General features: G+C 36.5%; 1 protein-coding gene across 22 annotated transcripts in view; it reads left to right on the plus strand.

Annotated features, from left to right (window-relative positions):
• Positions 1 to 21,169, plus strand: part of TANK (TRAF family member associated NFKB activator) — an 86,575-nt gene that overhangs the window by 29,787 nt on the left and 35,619 nt on the right. For all 22 annotated transcript variants that reach the window (XR_011428509.1, XR_011428503.1, XR_011428505.1 and 19 more), the window contains one exon: positions 6,133 to 6,280. Coding sequence is in view for 12 of the 22 variants with exons in the window: in XM_070241878.1 (XP_070097979.1) it covers positions 6,182 to 6,280 (99 nt within the window). In the remaining 10 variants the exon portion in view is untranslated. The remainder of the gene's footprint in view (positions 1 to 6,132; positions 6,281 to 21,169) is intronic.

The raw sequence follows: 21,169 nt of genomic DNA on the forward strand, positions 1-21,169 counted from the left end.
GAAAATCGAGGTCCAGAGAAGATACAGGACTTGTCCTTTATTTTATTCCCATCCCTACCTCTTCTCAAGTATCATGGAAAAAGCACTAGCCTAATTATTTCTATAAATAACCATCATTCTTATACTTAAGAATTGTCACAAGTTTGCAGAGTTGTCCTGATCAGGAAAATCAAGCTGAACGTAAGAAATGCATTTAATCCTGGCCTGTTTTAGTGAAGGATAGATATTATCTAACACTAAAAACATCTTTATAGCTATCAGGAACCTGTTTCAGAAAAGATGGCTGCTATTTGATAAGTAAAAGGAATGACTGAGATCATTCCTATGCATAACTGAAACCCCAGATCAAATGCCACCTACCTCTCAAAGCCTTTCCTAAACTTCATAAATAGATGTGACCACTTTCCTCTCCAAACTCTATGGCCTTTGGGTATCTCAGGGTACTCGTATATATATTTTAAGTTTCAGCTAATGGTGCCTGTGTGAGGACAGGTTTCATGTCTGTTTTTTTCTCACTGCATCAGTGGTGCCCAGCAGTGTCTTTGCTCAAAGTTAACACTCAATAGATTTTTTTTTTTTTTTGCTCAGAAAAATTTGCCTTGAGCTAACACCTGTTGCAAATCTTTACTCTTTTTGCTTGAGGAAGATTGTCTGTGAGCTAACATCCATGCCAGTCTTCCTCTATTTTGTATTTAGGATGCCACCACAACATGGCTTGACAAGCAGTATGTAGGTCCGCACATGGGATCTGAACCTGCAAACACCAGGCCGCTAAGGCAGAGTGAGCGAACTTACCCATGTAGGGGAGAAAGACGTTTCCTCTGCCCACTCTAGGTCTTTCTGGCAGGGCTATGAATTAAATTCACATGAGACGGAATAACAGGAGAAAACTAAACACAGCTTTATAACATGTATACATGGGAGAGACTCAGGCAAACGGAGTAACTCGCCAAAATGGCAGAGGTTCTCATCTTAAATACCATCTTTAGCTACAAAGGAGGATGTTGGGGGTGGGGCAGTCAGTTATGGGAGATTACCAGAAAAGCACAGTAAACAAGAGTAAGGTTATTATGTAGATTTAGGTCCTTGCCTTCTGCATTGATGAGAGTTTCTAGAGAAGATCATCCCCCTTCTTCCTGGTGCAGAGAGGGAGATAGCTTTAAAGATGGAGATTTCCTTACAAATGTAAATGTTTCTTACAAAGGGTAACTTATACTTTTCAGAGTTTCTCTCCTGTCTGCAGTTTTTAAAAGTAACCAGCCCAAAATAATCCTCATGCCAAAGAGAAGTATCTTGGGGTAGCCAATTCCAATCCCCCACACCCACTTCACCATCATGCTGGCCCCAGTAGATGTTTTATTGAATGAACATATCCACCATGACACCCTGGGAGAATACTTTGCAGCTGGCTTTAATAAACAATCTTTGAATTAAGAATTTCAAAGATTTAGTCCTAGTTCACACATTTACAGCTTTGTAGCTGTAGGCAAGTCATTTAACTCCTCTGAGCCTTATCAGTCAAATGGGAATACGCATAATAGGAAATGAAGAATTGGTGAAAAAACTTTGTAGAAGAAACACAAATCTAAGGTGGTACTATCTCTGAAGCCCTTTGCTACACCCCACACAGTGCTTTACATGTAGTAAGCAAGTACTTTATTCTCAGATTGAGTAGTAATGGGATATATTTTATTAAAATCAAAGTTTGGCCCTTGTAGTTAACAAACCTTCATTGGAGCTGGGGAAACTTTACCAAGGGATGATAAAATTATCTCTGTTGCACATGCTGCCTCTCCTACCCTAGGCCAGTTTTGGTGAAAGAGGAAGCAGTCTGCTGCCCAGGGATTTTCTTGGTGCTTCCTCCTGGGTGGGCACATGCTGGACCCTGGAGGCAGAACAGCAACTTGCTGCCTTCCATTTTCCTTCTTGCAGGAACCACCCAGGGGAAAAAAGAAACTACCGCCTGAGGGACGTAGGCAGGTGGGTGGGGACTAACCTGTCTTCAGGAGGATTGCTGGGGAGGTGGGGGAAGAGGGCAGCACTCAGGTGCTTTGCTTTGCATTCTGCTTACCCAGCTATCTTCTGAGGAATCAGTGACTTAATCTTTTCCTTGTGTGGAGGAAGGAAACCAATAAACCAAACCCAGAAATGTGGAGATTACCATGAAAGGCTTTCCTAAAAATACATTTAAAAGAGTGAAACCATAACTAGAAGAGTGTTTTCAAGGCAGAGGTTCCTCTAGCTTTGACCTCCTGGGTTTGGGGGATGAGAGTGGCCATTAGATTTGGGTTTGAGCATGTTTACTATGAATAAAACCATTTCCCTGAAGCCTGGCAAGTTTTGCAGAAGGCATACCAAAATGTAATTGAAATGTGACTGCCTCTTAAATTGTGAAATTAATTTTACACTTGACAAATGCTTTTAAAAAATAGAAGAACAAGTGGCTTTAAAGTTCAGGGTGTTAATGTTTGAAATCTGCCTGGTTTAATTAGCTGGGTACTGGAGATGTTTCCTTTTTCTCTGGTCAGTGTCATTGATCTAACACCCAATTCTCTTCTTGGTTGTGAGATAGGAATTAAATGTATCATTTAGTTAGTTGTATTGACCTGAATCATATCTCCCCAGCATACATTCTTATTTCAGGAAATAGGATGCATCCATGTGGAATTTACTCAGTAACTCTTCTTAGTGACATTTGTGTGATCTAATTCAAGGACCTGAAGTGAAGGCTTCACATGATTTACTTGCATATGATGCAGCTATTTTCAGTACTGCATTTACATTTTTAAAAACAAGAATGTACCTTCTTGGTGAAACAGACATGCGTTTTTAGACTCACAGACTCAAGAACTGTAGAACAAAGAAGTTTCTTAGAAATCAAGTCCAAACATCTTTTTTGTATTGGAGAGAAAGAAACTTGGGTCTGAAAAGATTTAGTGGCCTCAAACTAAGGTCACAGGGTCAGTCAGAGATAGAACAAAACAAGAAACTAGATGGGTTCCCAATACAAGGCTCTTGTCTGTCCTAGATATAAAAATATAGGTGTGGTTTACATTGACAGCTGTCATGACATGTGCAGCTTTTTAAGACAGTGATAGATAACTTAGCCACTTAGCTACCTAAAAGCTCTAATTTGTGCGTTAGCTTATTATAGTATACTGTAGTCCCTGTAGCTGCCTACCCTTAGTTTTCTTTTCCTGCTTGTATATTTAATTTTTAATCTTGTGTGTATTTTTGTAAGCCACCTTAAATCTTTTGAATGATAGAGTGTTTAAATAAAGTACTCAGTGGTACTTTGTATTAATGCTAATTGCTTATGTTTCCACAGTGTCTATGGCAGGTCAGAGATCCTGTGAGTGTTAATGATCCTAACAGTATTTTATCTATCAGAGGTAGCAGTAGAAACAAACTTCCTAAGTCGAATGCCTAAAAAAATTACCATTCATTCATTTCTTCAGAAAGTAATGACACTGTGATCCCCATAATAAAAACCCTGAAATTGCTTTTATTAAGCCTGGAAAATTATTTAGGAGTGTATTTAGTGTCTTAAAATGAAAGACTGGCTGGTAGAATTGAAATATTACCTAGGTATTTAAAAGAGCACTGTAATTATGGTCAACTGATTTTTACCATAGTCAAAGTGCCAAGGCCATTGAGAGGGAAAAGAACAGCCTTTCAACAAATGGTGCCTGGATACCTGGATAATCACATGCAAAAGAACGAATCTGGACCCCTACCTCACACCATATCCACATTAACTCGATGGACCACAAATCTAAGTGTAAAAGCCAAAATTATAAAATTCTTAAAGCACAGGTAAAAATCTGCATGACCTTGGGTTAGGCAACAGTTTCTTAGATATTACATGAAAAGCACAAGCAACAAAAGACAAATTAGATGAATTGGACTTCATCAAAATTAAAAACTGTGTGTGTCAAAGGACACTATCAATGAAATGAAAAGACAATCTACAAAATGGAAGGAAATATTTGCAAATTATGTATATTTGATAAGGGCCTAGTTTCCAGAATATATAAAGAACTCTTACAACTCAACAGTAGAAAGAAAAATAACCCAATTAAAAAGTGGGCAAAGGATTCGACTAGACATTTCTCCAAAGAAGATATACACATGACCAATGAGCACTGGAAAGATGCTCAACATTATTAGGGAGATGCAAATCAAAACTGATGAGGTGCCACTTCACGCCCACTCAGATGATATAATTTTAAAATGGACAATAAGTGTTGGTAAAGATGTGGAGAAGTTGGAACTCTTGTGCATTGCTAGTGGAAATATAAAGTGGTACAGCTTCTGTGGAAACAGTTTTGGCAGTTCCTCAAAAAGTTAAACAGAATTGTCATTGGACCCAGCACTTCTGCTCCTAGGTATATATCCAAGAGAATTGAATACATATGTTCACACAAATATGTATACACAAACAGTACCTTTGTTCAGAATAACCAAAAAGTGGAAACAACCCAAATGTCTATTAATTGAGGAATGGATAAACAAAATGTGGTATATAAACATGGTGGAATGTTATTCAGACATATAAAGTAATGAAGTACTATTACATGCTACAACATGGATAAACCTCAGAAACTTTATGCTATGTGAAAAAAGCCAGACACAAAGGCCACATGTTTTATGATGCCATTTATATGAAATGTCCAAAGGAGGCAAATCCATAGAGTCAGAAAGCAAATTAGTGGTTGCCGGAGGATGGGGAGAGGAAAATTGAGACTAACTGCTAATGGGTATAGGGGGTTTCCTTTTATGGTGATAAAAATGTTCTGGAATTAGATAATGGTGATGATTGCACAACGTAGTGAATATACTAAAAACCGCAGACATATACACTGTAAAATGGTGAATTTTGTGTTACATGAATTATATCTTAATGTAAAATACTAAAAATTTTCAAAGCATTGTGTACCCAAAGGTGAAATGAAAGGTGTTATGAAATATTAGAGACTGAGATTAGAAAGGATTTTCACTCATAAAGAAGTAAAATAAGGGGCCGGCCTGGTGGCATAGTAGTTAAGTTTATGTACTCTGCTTCAGCAGGCCAGGGTTTGCAGGTTCGATTCCTGGGCATGGACCTCCACACTGCTCATCAAGCCATGCTGTGGCAGCATCCCACATACAAAATAGAGGAAGATGGGCACAGATGTTAACTCAGGGTCAGTCTTCCTCAAGCAGACAGAGGAAGATTGGCACAGATCTTAGTTCAGGACCAATCTTCCTCACCAAAAAGGAAAAAAGAAAATAATTTGATATCCCCAAAATCCCCTATGACTGATAGAGAAGTTTCTATTCTGTGCCTTTCAGAGGATTAAGAGAAAGGTCCTGTGGTGTTTTTACAGCTGGACAGGAAGAATCAGAGTTATTAGATGGCCCTCTGCTCAGAGCCAAGGAATGTGGTTAGAGATGTGGTGCAAATTGAGATGATAAAACCAAATTACCTCAACTGAGTAAATGACCTATACTTCAGAAACAGCAGGGAGGTTGGAAAACTAATGGGGAGTAAGGGTAGGACTGAAGGGATGTGGTTTTTCTTTTTTAATGTACAATCCAACAGCAACTCTCCCTAGATTTTTGTGCTAAAATAAGAGCATTTTCACACATTTTAATTGCTCTGCGATAACAACAGTGTGAACTCCATCCGCAAACATTTATTATCTATTTAATTTTTCTCTAATTTCAGTGTAGCAAGAATTCACCTTGTAAGTGGGAGTAACTGTCTGTCTAGTAGAAAGAAATCCCTTCTCACGTTGCTAATCTGTTGTGCGTTTCTATGATAGAGTACTAATAACACATGGCTTTTTGTATTTCTCCATTTTTAGGTTGCATTTATAGATTACAATTTCCAAAGTAGCATCTCTATGAAAGCAAACCCCTCTTGCTCCTTGAACATTAGTAAAGAATATTTAAAAATTGTAGAAGTTAAAGTTTCACAATATTTCTGATCAGGATTTTAGATGAGACTTTTATGCCTTTATAAACCTTTTGTAATACTTGGTGCTATAATGTTCATGATAAACCGTATAGAACTGTCTTTAAGATGCATTTTAGAAATGAGATTTATATAACTTAATGACTATCTAAATTGTTCTGATTATTTTCCAGACCTGCCATTTACTCCATCCTTTATAGTGATGCTACAGGACGGAGAGGAATGGATAAAAACATTGGTGAGCAACTCAATAAAGCTTATGAAGCCTTTCGACAGGCATGCATGGATAGAGATTCTGCAGTAAAAGAACTACAGCAAAAGGTTTGTCGTTTTGGTTTTGAAAGTTGTTATTTATCCTGGTAAATGGAATTTGAGAGTCTTTTGCAACTAAAAATATTGTTAGAAACTGCCAAAAAAACTATAATTACTGAAACAGGGATATATTAATGGATGAAATTTGAGATTTTTATCTGGTGCCTTTTAAAAAAACATTGTGACCTGTGGGAAGAGTTCATTTTAAGGTGATTCTGTGGAGGAAAGATGAATGTTATCTTCCATAAATAATTTTTAAGTAAAATGACAAAGTTAGAAGTATCACTGTCTCAGCTAGTTTTGTTCTTTGGTTTTTTACATTGTTGTTTGACTGGCAGGATGACTGTACAACTCTTAAAATATGCTGGAACTAAATTTGTTGTTAATTTACCTTCTTTGGAAAATGAAAGTACTAAACAGAAATTTTCTATGTAGAGGGGTAATTTTAAAAAGCTGAAACTTCTGTTACATCATTAAAGATTTCCCTTAAATACTTTATTTTTAACTCTTAAAGTTAAAGGTGTTCTCCATAAATCTCATGGTACAGTCTGAATAGGCTGGCACACCAGTCACAACCTTATCACTAGGAACTGTTTTCAAAAGTCAAGTTCTTAGATGCCAGCCAAGGGCCAACCTTGCACGTTGGCTTTTCTGAAGATAACAGCTGAAGACATACTATATTAAATTATTCCTACAAAGAGTTGAAAGTGGAGCATCTTATGTTGGTTCCTTCAATTTAAAAAAAAATTTTACTAGCCTGTGAAGTTCTGAAGTCTAAGAAATATGCTAGCCATACAGTTCTGGGTTCTTCCGTAAATATGGGAACTCCACAATTCTCTTTTTCTTTCTAAGTGATGCATATACCATAAGCTGTTGTACATGTTTCTCTGCATTCCTCACAAATCATTATTCTTTGTGATTCTGTTGGTTTTCAAAAGCATACTCCCACTTATGTAGGTAGACTTATGGACTATCGATCTTCATTGGGGGCTCAGAGGAGCAACAGAGGCATGATAATGATGGGGAGCTTTCTGAAATTATTGGAATGAAGTTTGGAATTTGGATTTCTTTTCCTTTCCAGTTCAGGTATAAGGCATAATAATTTTTTAAAAAACAAAACCTCCCAGCTTTCATTCTTATTTTCCCATTAGATTCATTAAGAAACTTCAACAGTCCTATACTTTTCTAGGAAAGTTAGGAAACACAGAATTAGGGAAGGAGGAGTATTGAGCTATTCTTAGGTTAAGATAGAAACAGGAATTTTTGTACTCTCTTCCTGCACTGGCCAGTGGTAAGCAACTGAAAACTTATGTAGTTTAACCTCTTATTTGCCATGGAAGAAGCCTTTGCTCACATGAGCAATTATCCTAAAGAGGAGGAAGGGAAATATATTTTTTTTGTATTTGTCAAGTACTTAAGAATAGGAGAAGAAAAAATGTTTACTATATGTTCTTTTATATTAGACTCAAAATATCCTGATTTAAGAAATATTGTTGAGTGTCTACTATGTGCTGGGTACTTGATGAGGTTCTGAGAATACTGAAATATGTTTATGCCCTTAAGGAACTTTCCAATAAGTAAAGAGGATAAAAAAGAAGATCAATAGTTATTACCATAGTGTTCTAAGTGCCATAATAGAGATCTGTGCAGGATAATATATGAGCACAGAGAAAAGGCACCTAACTTAGTCTGGGAGGATCAAGTCTTAAGCTCAGTATCAAGCCCAACACTTGGGCTCAGATTAGGAGGTATTGGGTAAATTAGAGAAGAGTCCTGAAAGCAGAGGGAGCAGTATATATAATAAAAACTCAGAAGCGAGGGACTGTATGGTACGTTCCATGTACCATAAGGTAATCCTTTGACTTCTGAAAGACTAGTCATGGTAGTACAGGAAAGAAGCTGTGAGGGTAGATTGGGGCCCTATCATGATGAATATGAGTAAGTAGTTTGTACTGTATTCTTATTCAATCAAAATTTACTGAAGGATTAATATGTGCTTTAGAAAAGTCTTCCTGATATTGGGGATAGAGGATAGATAGGATAGAGGACAGTGTGGAATTCATCTCAACAAATGTATGTATTGATGCTAACCAGTGTTCTAAGAGTCAGGACTGTAAAAATACCTGGCAACCATTAAGTTGCACTTTATGAACTTTAGTATATTTATTAGTATATAATTATAAATTATTAATATACTTGTGTTAAATATAAATGTACATATAATACTCAATTTAAAAAAGAAAAAATGAATGTCAATCATTTCAAGCAATGAGGACTTAAATTAAGCATTAGGGATGAATTAGAGAAGAGATCTAAGATTTATTTAGGAGATAGAATGGAAACCAGGTAGCACCTGAATGCAGGCTACTTCTGAGGGTGATGGCATAGATTCTAGGATGATACCCAGGTATCTGGAATAGAAGACTGGATTGATGGTGCTGATAACTGAAACCAAGAATGAAGAAGAGATGCAGATTTGAGGATGGAGAAATAAGATGTGTAATTAGGTTTTAGTTATTAGGTTTAGTTACCTGTTGGACATGCAGATGAAAATGTTTAATAGATAGTTGTAAATTTGGAACTAGAAGCCTAGGTAGAGTTCAGAATTAGAGATTATAGAACAACAGATTTTATTATAGCCTTGAATGTGGATAACATTCCTGAGTTAGAGTGTATAGGATGAAGGAATATGTAAAGGGCAAGAGGGTAAGAGGAAGGAAATATGGCCAATCCCTTGGTTTCTGGAGATTCAGAAGTAGGTTAAGGAATTTACTGTGAACAAGAGGAGAAACACCTATTCCTCTGAGAACAGAAGGGAACAAGAGAAAAAACTGCAAATGAAGATAACTGTGCATATAGGAGGTGGTGGTGGCAGGAAGTTAGAAGGGTTATCATATATCACTTATATGTGGAATCTGAAAGAGTGAAACCTGTAAAAAACTGTAAAATGGTGGTTACGAGGAGGAGTTGGGGAGTGGGGTTAAGATTGATGATGTTTAGAGATACAAACTTGTAACAAGTAGTAAATAAGCCATAGAGATCTAATGCACAGTGTAATGAATACAGACAATAATACTGTACTATAATTATATAATGTGATAAATATCACAACAGCAGTCATATTACAATATCTAAATCTCTCAAAGTAACACACTGTACACCTTAAACTCACACAATGTTACTCATCAAATTTACTCAATTAAAAAATAAAGAGTGATCATTTGAGTCCATTTTTTTCTGTGAAATACAAGGTGAGGTCATCTACTGAGTGAAGTGATTTTAGGATATTCTGAGAGTGGTAGTAAAGAATTAAAATAGCTTCAGTTAATAAAAGAGAGAAGAAAAATGTTTCATTCACCCTTTACTGTGAACTTTTAGTGGTATCAGTCCATGTTTGTTGATCACTTTTTCAGCAGCTTTCTTGGTATAGAAGTAGAAGAGCTGGATGGTGAAATCCAGGATTAGGAGGTTGCAGAGTTAAGAGTACAAGAACAGTTGGATGGCCAGAAAGTGCGTACAAAAGCAATTGAAATTATATGCTTTGAGATATAAGCTAAAAGCAAAAGGAAGCTAATCTAGGAGGAGTCTAATAGATTAAGAACAAAAAGAAGGTTTATGGCTGAAGTTCTCATGAAGTGAGAGAACAGACACAGAGGAGTGAAAAAAGAGAGTAGAGAATGTGAGTCCAAGGGATGGGTTATTGTTAATGAGTTTCTTGAATTCCTCAATCCCATTCCAGTTCCCCACTTTCATGACTTATTGTGAAAATAGAAGATCCTAAAGATCAATATTTACTCATTTGATTTGATTTGGATATTTTGAATTCAAGTGTTAGAAGATTAGCCAGGGGAAGATGATCAGCAAGAAATTGAAATGGGGATCTCTGAAGTAAGGTACCAGTTGGAAATACAAATTTGGGAGTCATCTTCATAGGAATGATACATGGACTAATGGAAGAAAGAGGTACCAAGGAGAAAGAGAACAGAGCAAGAGAAGAGAAACAAGAGGACAACCTTGTACAAGGGAGCCCCAATAAGACTGTTAGCAGATTTCTCAACAGAAACTTTGCAGACCAGAAGGCAGTGAGATGATATATTTAAAATGCTGAAAGAAAAAAACCTATTAACCAAGAATTCTGTATCTGGCAAACTGTCCTTCAAAAATGAGAGAGAAATTAAAATATTGCCAGATAAACAGAAGTGGGTGGAATTCATTACCACTAGACCTAACCTACAAGAAATGCTGAAGAGTGTCCTTCAAGTTGAAATGAAAGGATACTAGACAGTAACTTGAAGCCATATGAAATTATAAAGCTCTCTGGTAAAGGTAGCTAAATAGACAGGTATAAAAACCAGTATTATTGTAATTTTGTCTTGTAACTCCATTTTTTATTTTCTACAGGATTTAAAAGGCAAGTATATAAAAAATAACTTTAAATCTATATTAATGGGTACACAATATATAAAGATGTAATTTGTGACATTAATAACAAGGTAGAAGGGTAGAACTATAAAGGTGTAGAGTTTTTGTATGCAATTAAAGTTAAGTTGGTATCAATTTAAGATTGTCATTTCTTAAGGATGTTATATATAATCTCAATGGTAACCACAAAAAAAAATCTATAGAATATGCGCAAAAAGAAAGGAGAAGGGAATTAAAATGTGTCACTACAAAAAATCAACTAAACGCAGAGACAAACAATGGAGGAAATACAGAACAAAAAGCTATAAAACATACAGAAAACAACAAAATGGCGAAAGTAAGTACTTCCCTATCGGTAGTTAACATTAAGAGAAAATGGATCACACAGCCTAATCAAAAGACATAGATTAGCAGAATGAATAAACAAATAGAATCCCACTATATGCTGTTGACAAGACTCACTTTAGATTTAAAGACATGCCAAAAATGTCCTTTTCACATTGAAAATGAAAGGATGGGAAAAGATTCCTTGCAAATAGTAACCAAAGGAGAGCAAAAGTGGCTATACCAATGTCAGACAAAACAGACTTCATGTCAAAAATTGTTACCACAGATAAAGGAGGACATTATATATTGATAAAAGGATCAATTCGTCAAGAAGATATAACAATTATAAACATATATGCACCAAACATCACAGCTCCAAAATATATTCAGCAAACATTGACAGTATGAAAGGAAGAAATAGTTTTACAATAACAGTAGTAGACTTCAGTATCCCACTTTGAACACTTTAAATAATGGATAGAACAGATGGAAGATCATTAAGGAAATAGAGGACTTGAACAACATTATAGACCAGTTGGAACTAATAGACATTTACAGAATACTCCACCCAACAACAGCAGAATTCACATTTTTCTCAAGTTTGCATGGAACATTCTCCAGGATAGACCATGTGTTAGGCCATTAAAAATGACTCTCTAAATTTAAAAAGATTGAAATCATACAAGTATCTTTTTTCTTCACAATGGAATGAAACCACAAATCAACAGCAGAAGGAAAACTGGGAAATTCACAAATATGTGGAACTTAAATAACATGCTCTTAAACAACAATGGGTCAAAGAAGAAATCACAAGAGAAATTAGAAAATATCTTGGAGACAAATGAAAATAAAATCACAACATGCCAAAATTTATGAAATGCAGAGAAATCAGTGCTAAGAGGGAGATTTTTTAGCTATAGATGCTTACATTAAAAAGAAGAAAGATCTCGGGGCCAGCCCAGTGGCACAGCGGTTAAGTGCTCACGTCCTGCTTCAGCGGCCCAGGGTTCGCCGGTTTGGATCCCAGGTGCAGACATGGCACTGCTTGGCAAGCCATGCTGTGGTAAGCATCCCACATATAAAGTAGAGGAAGATGGGCACTGATGTTAGCTCAGGGCCAGTCTTCCTCAGCAAAAAGAGGAGGATTGGCAGCAGATGTTAGCTCAGGGCTAATCTTCCAAAAAAAAAGAAAGATCTCAAATCAGTGATCTAACTTTACACCTTAAGAAACTAAAAAAGGAACAAAGTAAACCCAAAGCTAACAGAAAGAAGGAAATAGAAAAAATTATAGCAGTGGTAAACAAAATAGAGAAAACTAATAGAGAAAGTCAATGAAACCAAGAATTGGTTCTTCAAAAACATCAACAAAATTGACAGACCCTTAGCTAAATTGACTAAGAGTAAAAAGAAGACTCCAATAACTAAAACCAGAAATGAAAGAGGGGACATTACTACCAATTGTACAGAAATAAAAAGAATTATAAAGGTACTAAACACTTGTAAACAATTGTTGTACGACAAATTGGATATCCTAGATAACATGGACAAAGTCCTAGAAACATACTACCTACCAAGATATGAAGAAATAGAAAATCTGGAATAGACCTATACCTAGTGAAGAGATTGAAACAGTAATCAATAAGTTCCCTCCACACAAAAAAATTCCCAATTAAGAAAGCCCAGGGAGCCAGCCCTGATGGCCTAGTGGTTCAAGTTTGGCACTCTCACTGCTTCGGCAGCGCAGGTTCAGTTCCCAGTCACAGAACCACATCACTCATCTATAGCCATGCTATGGTGGCAGCTCACATAGAAGAACTCGAAGGACTTACAACTAGAATATACAAGTATGTCCTGGGGCTTTGCGGAGGGGGAAAAAAAAGGGAAGATTGGCAACAGATGTTAACTCAGGGCAAATCTTTCCCAGCAAACAAAAGGAAAGCATTCTATGTGCTGTTCATTAAAAAAAAAAAAAAGCCCAGGACCCAATGGCTTTACTGGTAAATTCTACCAAGCATTCAAAGAAGAATTAACGCCAGTCCTTCTCACCAGTTCTTCCAAAAACTTGATCAGGAAGGAACACTTCCTAACTCATTCTTTGAGGCCAGCATTACCCTGATACCAAAGCCAGACAAAGACACTAAAGAAAACAAAACTACAGACTAATATCCCTTACAAATGTTGATGTAAAAATCCTCAGCAAAATAATAGTAAACTGAATTCAACAATATTTTTGAAGGATTATACACCTTGACCAAGAGGGATTTATTCCTGCACTGCAAGGATGGTTCAACATACAAAATCAGTCAATGGAATACACCACTTCAACAGAATGAAAAACACATGATCATCTCAATTGATGCAGAAGAAGCATTTGATAAAATTCAACACCCTTTTATGATAAAAACACTCACGAGACTAGAAATAGGAGGAAACTATTTCAACACAATAAAGGCCATATATGAAAAACCCACAACTAACGTAGTACTCCATGGTGAAAGACTGAAAGCTTTTCCTCTAAGATCAGGAACAAAACAAGGATGCCCACTTTCACCACTTCTATTCAACATAATACTGGAAATCCTACCCAAAACAATTAGGCAAGAAGAATGATATCCAAATTGAAAAGAAGTAAAATTATCTCTGTTCATAGATGACTTGATCTTATTTGTAGAAAACTGTTAAGATTCCACCAAAAAAACTGCTAGAACTAATAAACAAATTCAACAAAGTTGTAGGATACAAAATCAGCCATAAAAACCAGTTGCATTTATATACATCAACATTAAACAATCTGCAAAGGAAATTAAGAAAATTCTATTTACAATAGCATCAAAATGAATAATATAAACTTACCAAGTAGGCAGCAGACTTATACAGTGAAAACTACAAACCATTGCTGAAAGAAATTAAAGAAAATACCAACATATGGGGAAAAATTTCATGTTCATGAGTTGGGCCCTTACCTTTTACCATAGACAAAAATTAAATCAGGACTTAAATGCAAGAGCTAATACTATAAAACTCTTAAAAAAGTCAGAGGGGAAAAGCTCCATGACATTGGATATGACACCAAAGCACAGGTAACAAAAGAAAAATTAGATAAATTGGACTTCATCAAAATTAAAACACTATCAACAGAGTGAAAAGGCAACCCAAAGAATGAGGAAACGTATTTGCAAATCATATATCTGGTAAGTGATTGATATCCAGGATCTGTAAAGAACTACAGCTTAGCAACAACCACAACAACAAAAAAACCCATTAAAAATAAGCAAAGGACTTGAATAGACATTCTCCAAATAAGTTATACAAATGACCAATAAGCACATGGAAAAAATGCTTGACATCATTAGTCATTAGGGAAATGCAAATCAAAACCACAATGAGATACCCCTTCACACCCATTGGCTATTATAAAAAAGTAAAAATAAAAAAGGTGTTGGTGAGGAAGTAGAGAAATCAGAACTCTTGTACATTGCTGATGGGAATGTAAAATGATATAGCCTCTGTGGAAAATGTTTGATGTTTCCTCAAAAAAATAAACAATTACCATATGATCCAGCAATTCAACTGCTGAGTATATACCCAAACAAGATGAAAACAGGGATTCAAAGGGGTATTTGTACACTCATGTTCATAGTAGGCTTATATTTACAGTAGCCAAAAGGTGGAAGCAACCCAAGTGTTAGTCCATGGATGAATGGATAAATAAAATGCCTTATATACATACAATGGAATGTTATTCAGCCTTAAAAAGGAAGGAAATTCTGACACAATGTACAACATTAAATATTACACTAAGTGAAATAAACTTGTCACAAAAGGACACATATTGTGTGGTTCTACTTATATGAGGTGCCTGGAGTAGTCAGATTCATAGAGACAGAAAGTAGTAGGGTAGTTTCTAGAGGCTGGAGCAAGAGAATGGGGAGTTAGTGTTTAATAGGTACAGAGTTTCAGTTGGGGAACATGAAAAAGTTCTGGAGATAGATGGTGGTGATGTTTGTACAAGAATGTAAGTGTACTTAATGCCACAGAACTGTACACTTAAAATAGTTTAAATGGCAAATTTTATGCTATATATATTTTACTACAACTTTAAAAAGTCTGTTACAAAAAAAAGAGAATTGGTGTAGCCTAGATTCTCTTACCAGCTATGTTTTATTGCTATTTATCTGTCATTCATCAGTTTGTACCAACTCCCCAGCCTTTTTTTTTTTTTTTAAAGATTGGCACCTGCACTAACATCTGTTGCCAATCTTTTTCTTTTTTCTTCTTATTCTTCTACTCAAAGCCTCCCAGTACATAGTTGTATATTCTAGTTGTGGGTGCCTCTGGTTGTGCTATGTGGGACGCCACCTCAACGTGACTCAATGAGCGGTGTCGTGTCCACGCCCAGAATCTGAACCGGTGAAACCATGGGCCGCCAAAGCAGAGCACGCAAACTTAACCACTCCGCCATGGGGCCGGCCCCACACCCTAGCCTTTTACCAGTTAGCTGTCCATACTCCAAGCCAGTTCTTCTCACAGCGATTCTTCTAGTTCACTGCAGTTTAAGACTCAGAAGCTCCTCTTTGAGAAGTCAGTGCGCTTCATCTATTTAAGAACATTTTGTCAAGCAAAGGCATCCAAGTATTCCAAATTAATAAGGGAGACAAAGACAATGAAGGCAGGTAAGTGATTTGTAAAATATAATTGGCCAAACTTATAAAAGAAGCGTGTGCATAGGGGCTGGCCCCGTGGCCGAGTGGTTACGTTCGCACGCTCCACTGCAGGCGGCCCAGTGTTTCGTCGGTTCGAATCCTGGGCGCGGACATGGCACTGCTCGTCAGACCACGCTGAGGCAGCGTCCCACATGCCACAACTAGAGGAACCCACAACGAAGAATACACAACTATGTACCGGGGGGCTTTGGGGAGAAAAAGGAAAAAATAAAATGTTTAAAAAAAAAAAAAAAAAAGAAGCGTGTGCATATTGAAAAAATTGCAAGTAATTCAAGATACACAGAATATAAAATGATGGTCCTCTCCCTCGCTCCCTAGGGGTAACTGTTGTTAATAATTTGATGTATATCCTTACTGAATATATGAATTATATTTTTTCAAAAATGGAATTATTTTAATCTGAAAAAGGATTCAAACTTTTTAAATGTATTTATCTTCACCATCATCATTACTGAGATTTATTGAGGCTCATGTTTGCCAAAGTGCTTTACAGTCATCTGATTTAATCATACAAATCTTGTGAGGAAGTATTATTTTCATTTTTCAGATGAGGAAAAGGAAATACAGAGAGGTGAAATAACTTGGCCACAACCACACAGCTAATAAGTAGTAAAGCTAGTAGAACTGGGATGTGAAAAAATCTACCTGACCACACATTCCATGTCTATAACTTCTTTGCCTAAAATCATCGATAGTCTTTCAAGTTTATACATATAGAGCTGCCTCATTTCATTTAATAGTTGGCCATATCACTTGTACTACCTCTTGCTTAAAGCACTATTTTTCTTTAACATTCCACACACCATATTTTATTTTCTCGTTCCCTCTTGGGCCTCACTTCCTTAATCTCCTTTGTAAGTTTCTTCTCTACTACCAGGCCACTATTAAAAGTTTTTCAAGGCCTTCTTGGCTTCTTACTTTATATTTTGTGTGACCTCTCATCTTCTCCTGTGGCTTCAGATACCTATGACAGTGACTCCTAAATTTATCTCCTTACTCCAGACCTGCCCTCTGAGCTCTGGACCCATACATCTCATTTCCTCTTGGAAGACACATTAAGCTGAATGTCTGACCTGAATTTATATATTCACTATTTTTCTCACCTGTATACCATTTCAAGGGAGTAATGAGTCTTAGAAGGGCTGTGTGGAATAATACTGCCTTTTATTTATCATAAATTACTTCACTTAAATTTCAAAGGATGATCCCTCATACTACTACTAGTGTTCTACTATTGATCATCAAGTGTATTTACTTTCCCTGGCCCCTAAGTAGTGTTTTCTCTTTCAGTTCTGTGCCAGATTTTCCATTGTTCTACCTGAGCACTCCTGCCACCATGCCATTACATTTTTGTCTTAGAACCTCTAGTCTTTAAGAAAACATCACTATTTTTAGCTTATCCTTCCAGTATAGCCTTTATTCTGGACCATACTAAAATATCAGGTAATCACAGATAATGCTAAACCAATTACATTCTCTTCCCTCCTTCAGTCCTTAAATTCATATTACTTCATAAAGCAGAAAGGAGAATTAACATTTAATGAATGAGTATATTTTACAAGTGTCACCTACTTTGTACTTAAATCCTCCTAGCCCTACAAAGTAAGCATTGTTGACCCTATTTTCAAATGAAAAAACTGAGACTCACAACTACATGTTTCAACATAAGTGGCAGAATCTGTACTAAAATTAGGTTTATCTGACTTTGAAGTCCATATTCTTTATACTAACCTAGCTAAATTACAGCCCATTTCAGGTTTTCAAACTTACTTTTTTTTTTCTTTTTGAGGAAGATTAGCCCTGAGGTAACATCTGCCGCCAATCCTCCTCTTTTTGCTGAGGAAGACTGGCCCTGAGCTAACATCCGTGCCCATCTTCCTCTATTTTATAAGTGGGACGCCTGCCACAGCATGGCTTGACAAGCAGTACTAGGTCCGCACCCAGGATCCAAACCAGTGAACCCCAGGCCGCTGAAGTGGAAAGTGCGAACTTAACCACTGCGCCACTGGGCCAGCCCCTCAAACTGTTTTCTTACCATTGAATAATCTAATATAGTTTCCTTTTTTCTTGGATGAATTCCTACTTTGTGATTTACACATCTCTTACCAAAAGAGGCTGGAGTATAAAGCTTGCTATTAATCTTTATTTCAATCATCCTACAAACAATTTATGGTGTGCCAGGCACATAATAAATGCTAGGGATCCACGATAAATAAAACATAGAACGTGCACTTAAAAGGGTTCAGAGTCTAATATTGCTTATTCTGTTTCTTGCCTTGCATAAGCATTCATATGTACTCACAGTAAGAGGTCTTCTGATTTCCAGAGTAGAGGAATGTTTTAATCACAATAGCCCCTGACAGGGCAGTGGTAGAGTTGGCTTCACCCCTGAATTAGTTATTGTATATGATCAGCTGTTGCTACGAAGAGACCAAGAAATATTGTGCTTAAATAAGATAGTTTATCTCTCTCCTGTGACAGTCCAGAGGTGAGTAGCCAGGGCTACACCTTGAAATATAGTTTCCCTCTCTGGAATCACAATGACTGCTGTACTTGTTACTATTTCCCTGCCAGTGAGAAGAAAGAGAGAGAAGCAGGGAAGAACAGACGACTTCCTTTTAATGATGTGGTCCAGAATTTGTATGGGTCACTTCTGTTCACATACTGTTAGCCAGAACTTAGTTCCATGGTTATACCTAGTAATGGGAAAGGCTAGTAAACGTAGCTGGATGACCATGTGCCCAGCTAAAAGTCTATATTACTGAAAGAAAGAGAAGAATGTAAATGGGGAGAATAATTAGCAGTCTTTGCCACATCTTATGGCCGACTAGGCTAAAGTTGCCTGGAGGGTTTCAAATATGACAAGATTCCATAATGTGGAATTAAATGTTTAATCAATTTATTACTTATACCAAGTTGCTTGTTATCAATTTCTGCTGCTTTTCTGTGGGAGAAACCAAATATATTTAATTAAGACTTAAGTACCCTCTATTGCTTCTTTCCATCTTTCCAAGAGAAGAATCAATTAAAATAATAAAAACATCTGAAAATTTTAAAACTCATTGCCATTTAAAAGTCAGATTGCCGTATTCATAAATGATAAAGTTACAGAAAACTTCTGACAGCTGATCTTTTGCTTGTCCCAAGATCTTTTGTATTATGTAATAAAAAAAATAAAAATCTTCTTATGGAAAAGAGAAATATGGAACAAAACATATTTGTCTCTTCTTGCCCAGTTCTTGATTAAAAGAGAAAAATCAACAATGTCTTATATAGAAAGGAAGAAATCCCCATAATTCTTAGTTTAGGTACTGCGCTATAAATTGCTTTTTCTTTGTTCTGATAAGAAGGGTAAAGGATACAGAATGTGTAAAACCATCCTATTTGCTAAGCAAAGAGCCTTATTGACTAACCAGTGAGTCTAAGGTGAAGACCTCAAATAAGACTAAATTCGACTGTGCTCTGTCTTTTTGTCATAAATTACAGATCCAAACACTTTTGTAACAATAAATATGAAACCATAAGGACTGTCTTGTCAGATTGCTTTATTCTAGAGCTAGTCTTGACCCATCTGAAATGTAAACTCTTAGCCTCAAGGCTTATGTTACCTCTAAAAGATTGTAAAACATGTTTTAAAGGATTGCATATAAATGCCTTTATTGGAGGTACTACTATATTAAAAAATACCTTTATTTTCACTTATGATGTAGATGGCCTCATTATTGTTTACCAAATAATGAGGCCATTTCTTTTTTCCTTATTTTTTTCCTTTCTTTGTTCCACAAAAACATATATCTCTGTGTAAAGTGTCAGTGGAAATAGAGCAGTTCACTCTGTTTTTTTCCTACTGAAGCTACTGGTATTAGAATAAAGGTGCTTCTGGCTGTTTCTGCTCAAAGACTTATTTCTACAGTTGTACGTTGTCAGTACTTTGCCATAGACTCGTTTTCCACCTATCAGAATTTAAAATGTTTGTATCCTTTGTTCCAGGTTTTTATTTCCAGAAATATGTTCTGTCAAAACTTTTAGACAGGTATGCTAGGATTTATGTTCAAGAAGATCCATCAATAATTAGGAATGTTTAAATTATGCTCTCCATTCAAAGATACTTTGAGCATCTACTCAATATACTGTTTCAGGAACTGCTCTAAGTACCAGGTCTACAATGATAAGCACACATGCTTCTTGCTTTATGGAATGGTGACACTAGTCAAACAATCTCATAAATGTAAAGTTTCAAACTCTGATAAGTATTAGGAAGAAAGGTAAACTGCTATTAGAATGTCTGTTAGGGAGTTGACCTAATCCAGGCAGTCAGAGAAGACAATCTTTATGAAGTGATTTTTGAAAGGGCAAGCTTGAGGGGCTTTCCAGGTACAAGGACCTGCATTATAAAGACCCATTGGCCTAAAAGAACTGAAAGTATAAGGGAAAGGTACAATGAAAAGGGTCAGGGCAAGACTGTGTAGGGTCTTAGAGACCATATTGAGGATTTTTGGTTCTTTATTCTAAGAGCAATAGGAAGCCATTTAAGGTTTTGTGGGGGAAGAGGTGGGAGGAAAGCATGGGTGTTATGATTAGATTTGCATTTTGCAAAGAACAGAGTGGCTACTATGTAGAAAATGGATTGGCTGATAGATTTGGGGAGAGCAGTTAGCTATTGCAGTAGTTCATTGAGGTTGTGATGGCTTGAACTGTGATGGCTACATTGGAGATGAAAAAGTGGATAGACTTGAGAGAGATTTAAGATTAAAATTGACACTTGGTCATGGATAGGCTATAGAACAGCTAGATGTCAAGGATAGTTACAGCTTTCTGGATAGACAGTGGTGCCGTATACTGAGAGAAGGAATGCTAGTAAAGGACCTTATTTTGCGAAGGAAAGGGGATTTGGGGAGATGGTGGTTGGCAGAAGGAGATCATCAGTTTTGAATAAGTAAAATTTCAATTGCTTTCCCAGTAGCACTTGGCCACATAGATCCAGAGTTCAGAAGACAGGTCTGGGCTAGAAGGAGAAATTTGAGAGTCTGGCGTATGACCAGCCACTAGGGATGAGATTGCCTAAGGGAAGAGGATATAGCAAAAAAGAGGACTTTGGTAGAACTAGATATACTCAAGGATATGCCATGCTGGTTATTTAGGGGCTTGGGCATTGTGATCAGGTAAACCTGGATTCGATTCCCAGCTCTATTACCTACTGAGAAACCTTGGACAAGTTATTTTGTACCTCTGTGCCTCAGTTTTCTTATCTGTAAAATGTGGGAAATAATCTCCGCAGAAAGTTCATTTAAGGATTAAATGAGAGAAAGAAAATAAAGCTCTCTGATTTTGGTGCATAGTAAGTATTCAGTGAAATGATCATATGATGATGATGTATTCTTGAAAAATTTGGTTGCAGAATAATTCTCATTTTTTAAAAAGTAAG

Source organism: Equus caballus, chromosome 18 (assembly GCF_041296265.1).
Source record: "Equus caballus isolate H_3958 breed thoroughbred chromosome 18, TB-T2T, whole genome shotgun sequence".
NCBI classification, from domain to species: Eukaryota; Metazoa; Chordata; class Mammalia; order Perissodactyla; family Equidae; genus Equus; species Equus caballus.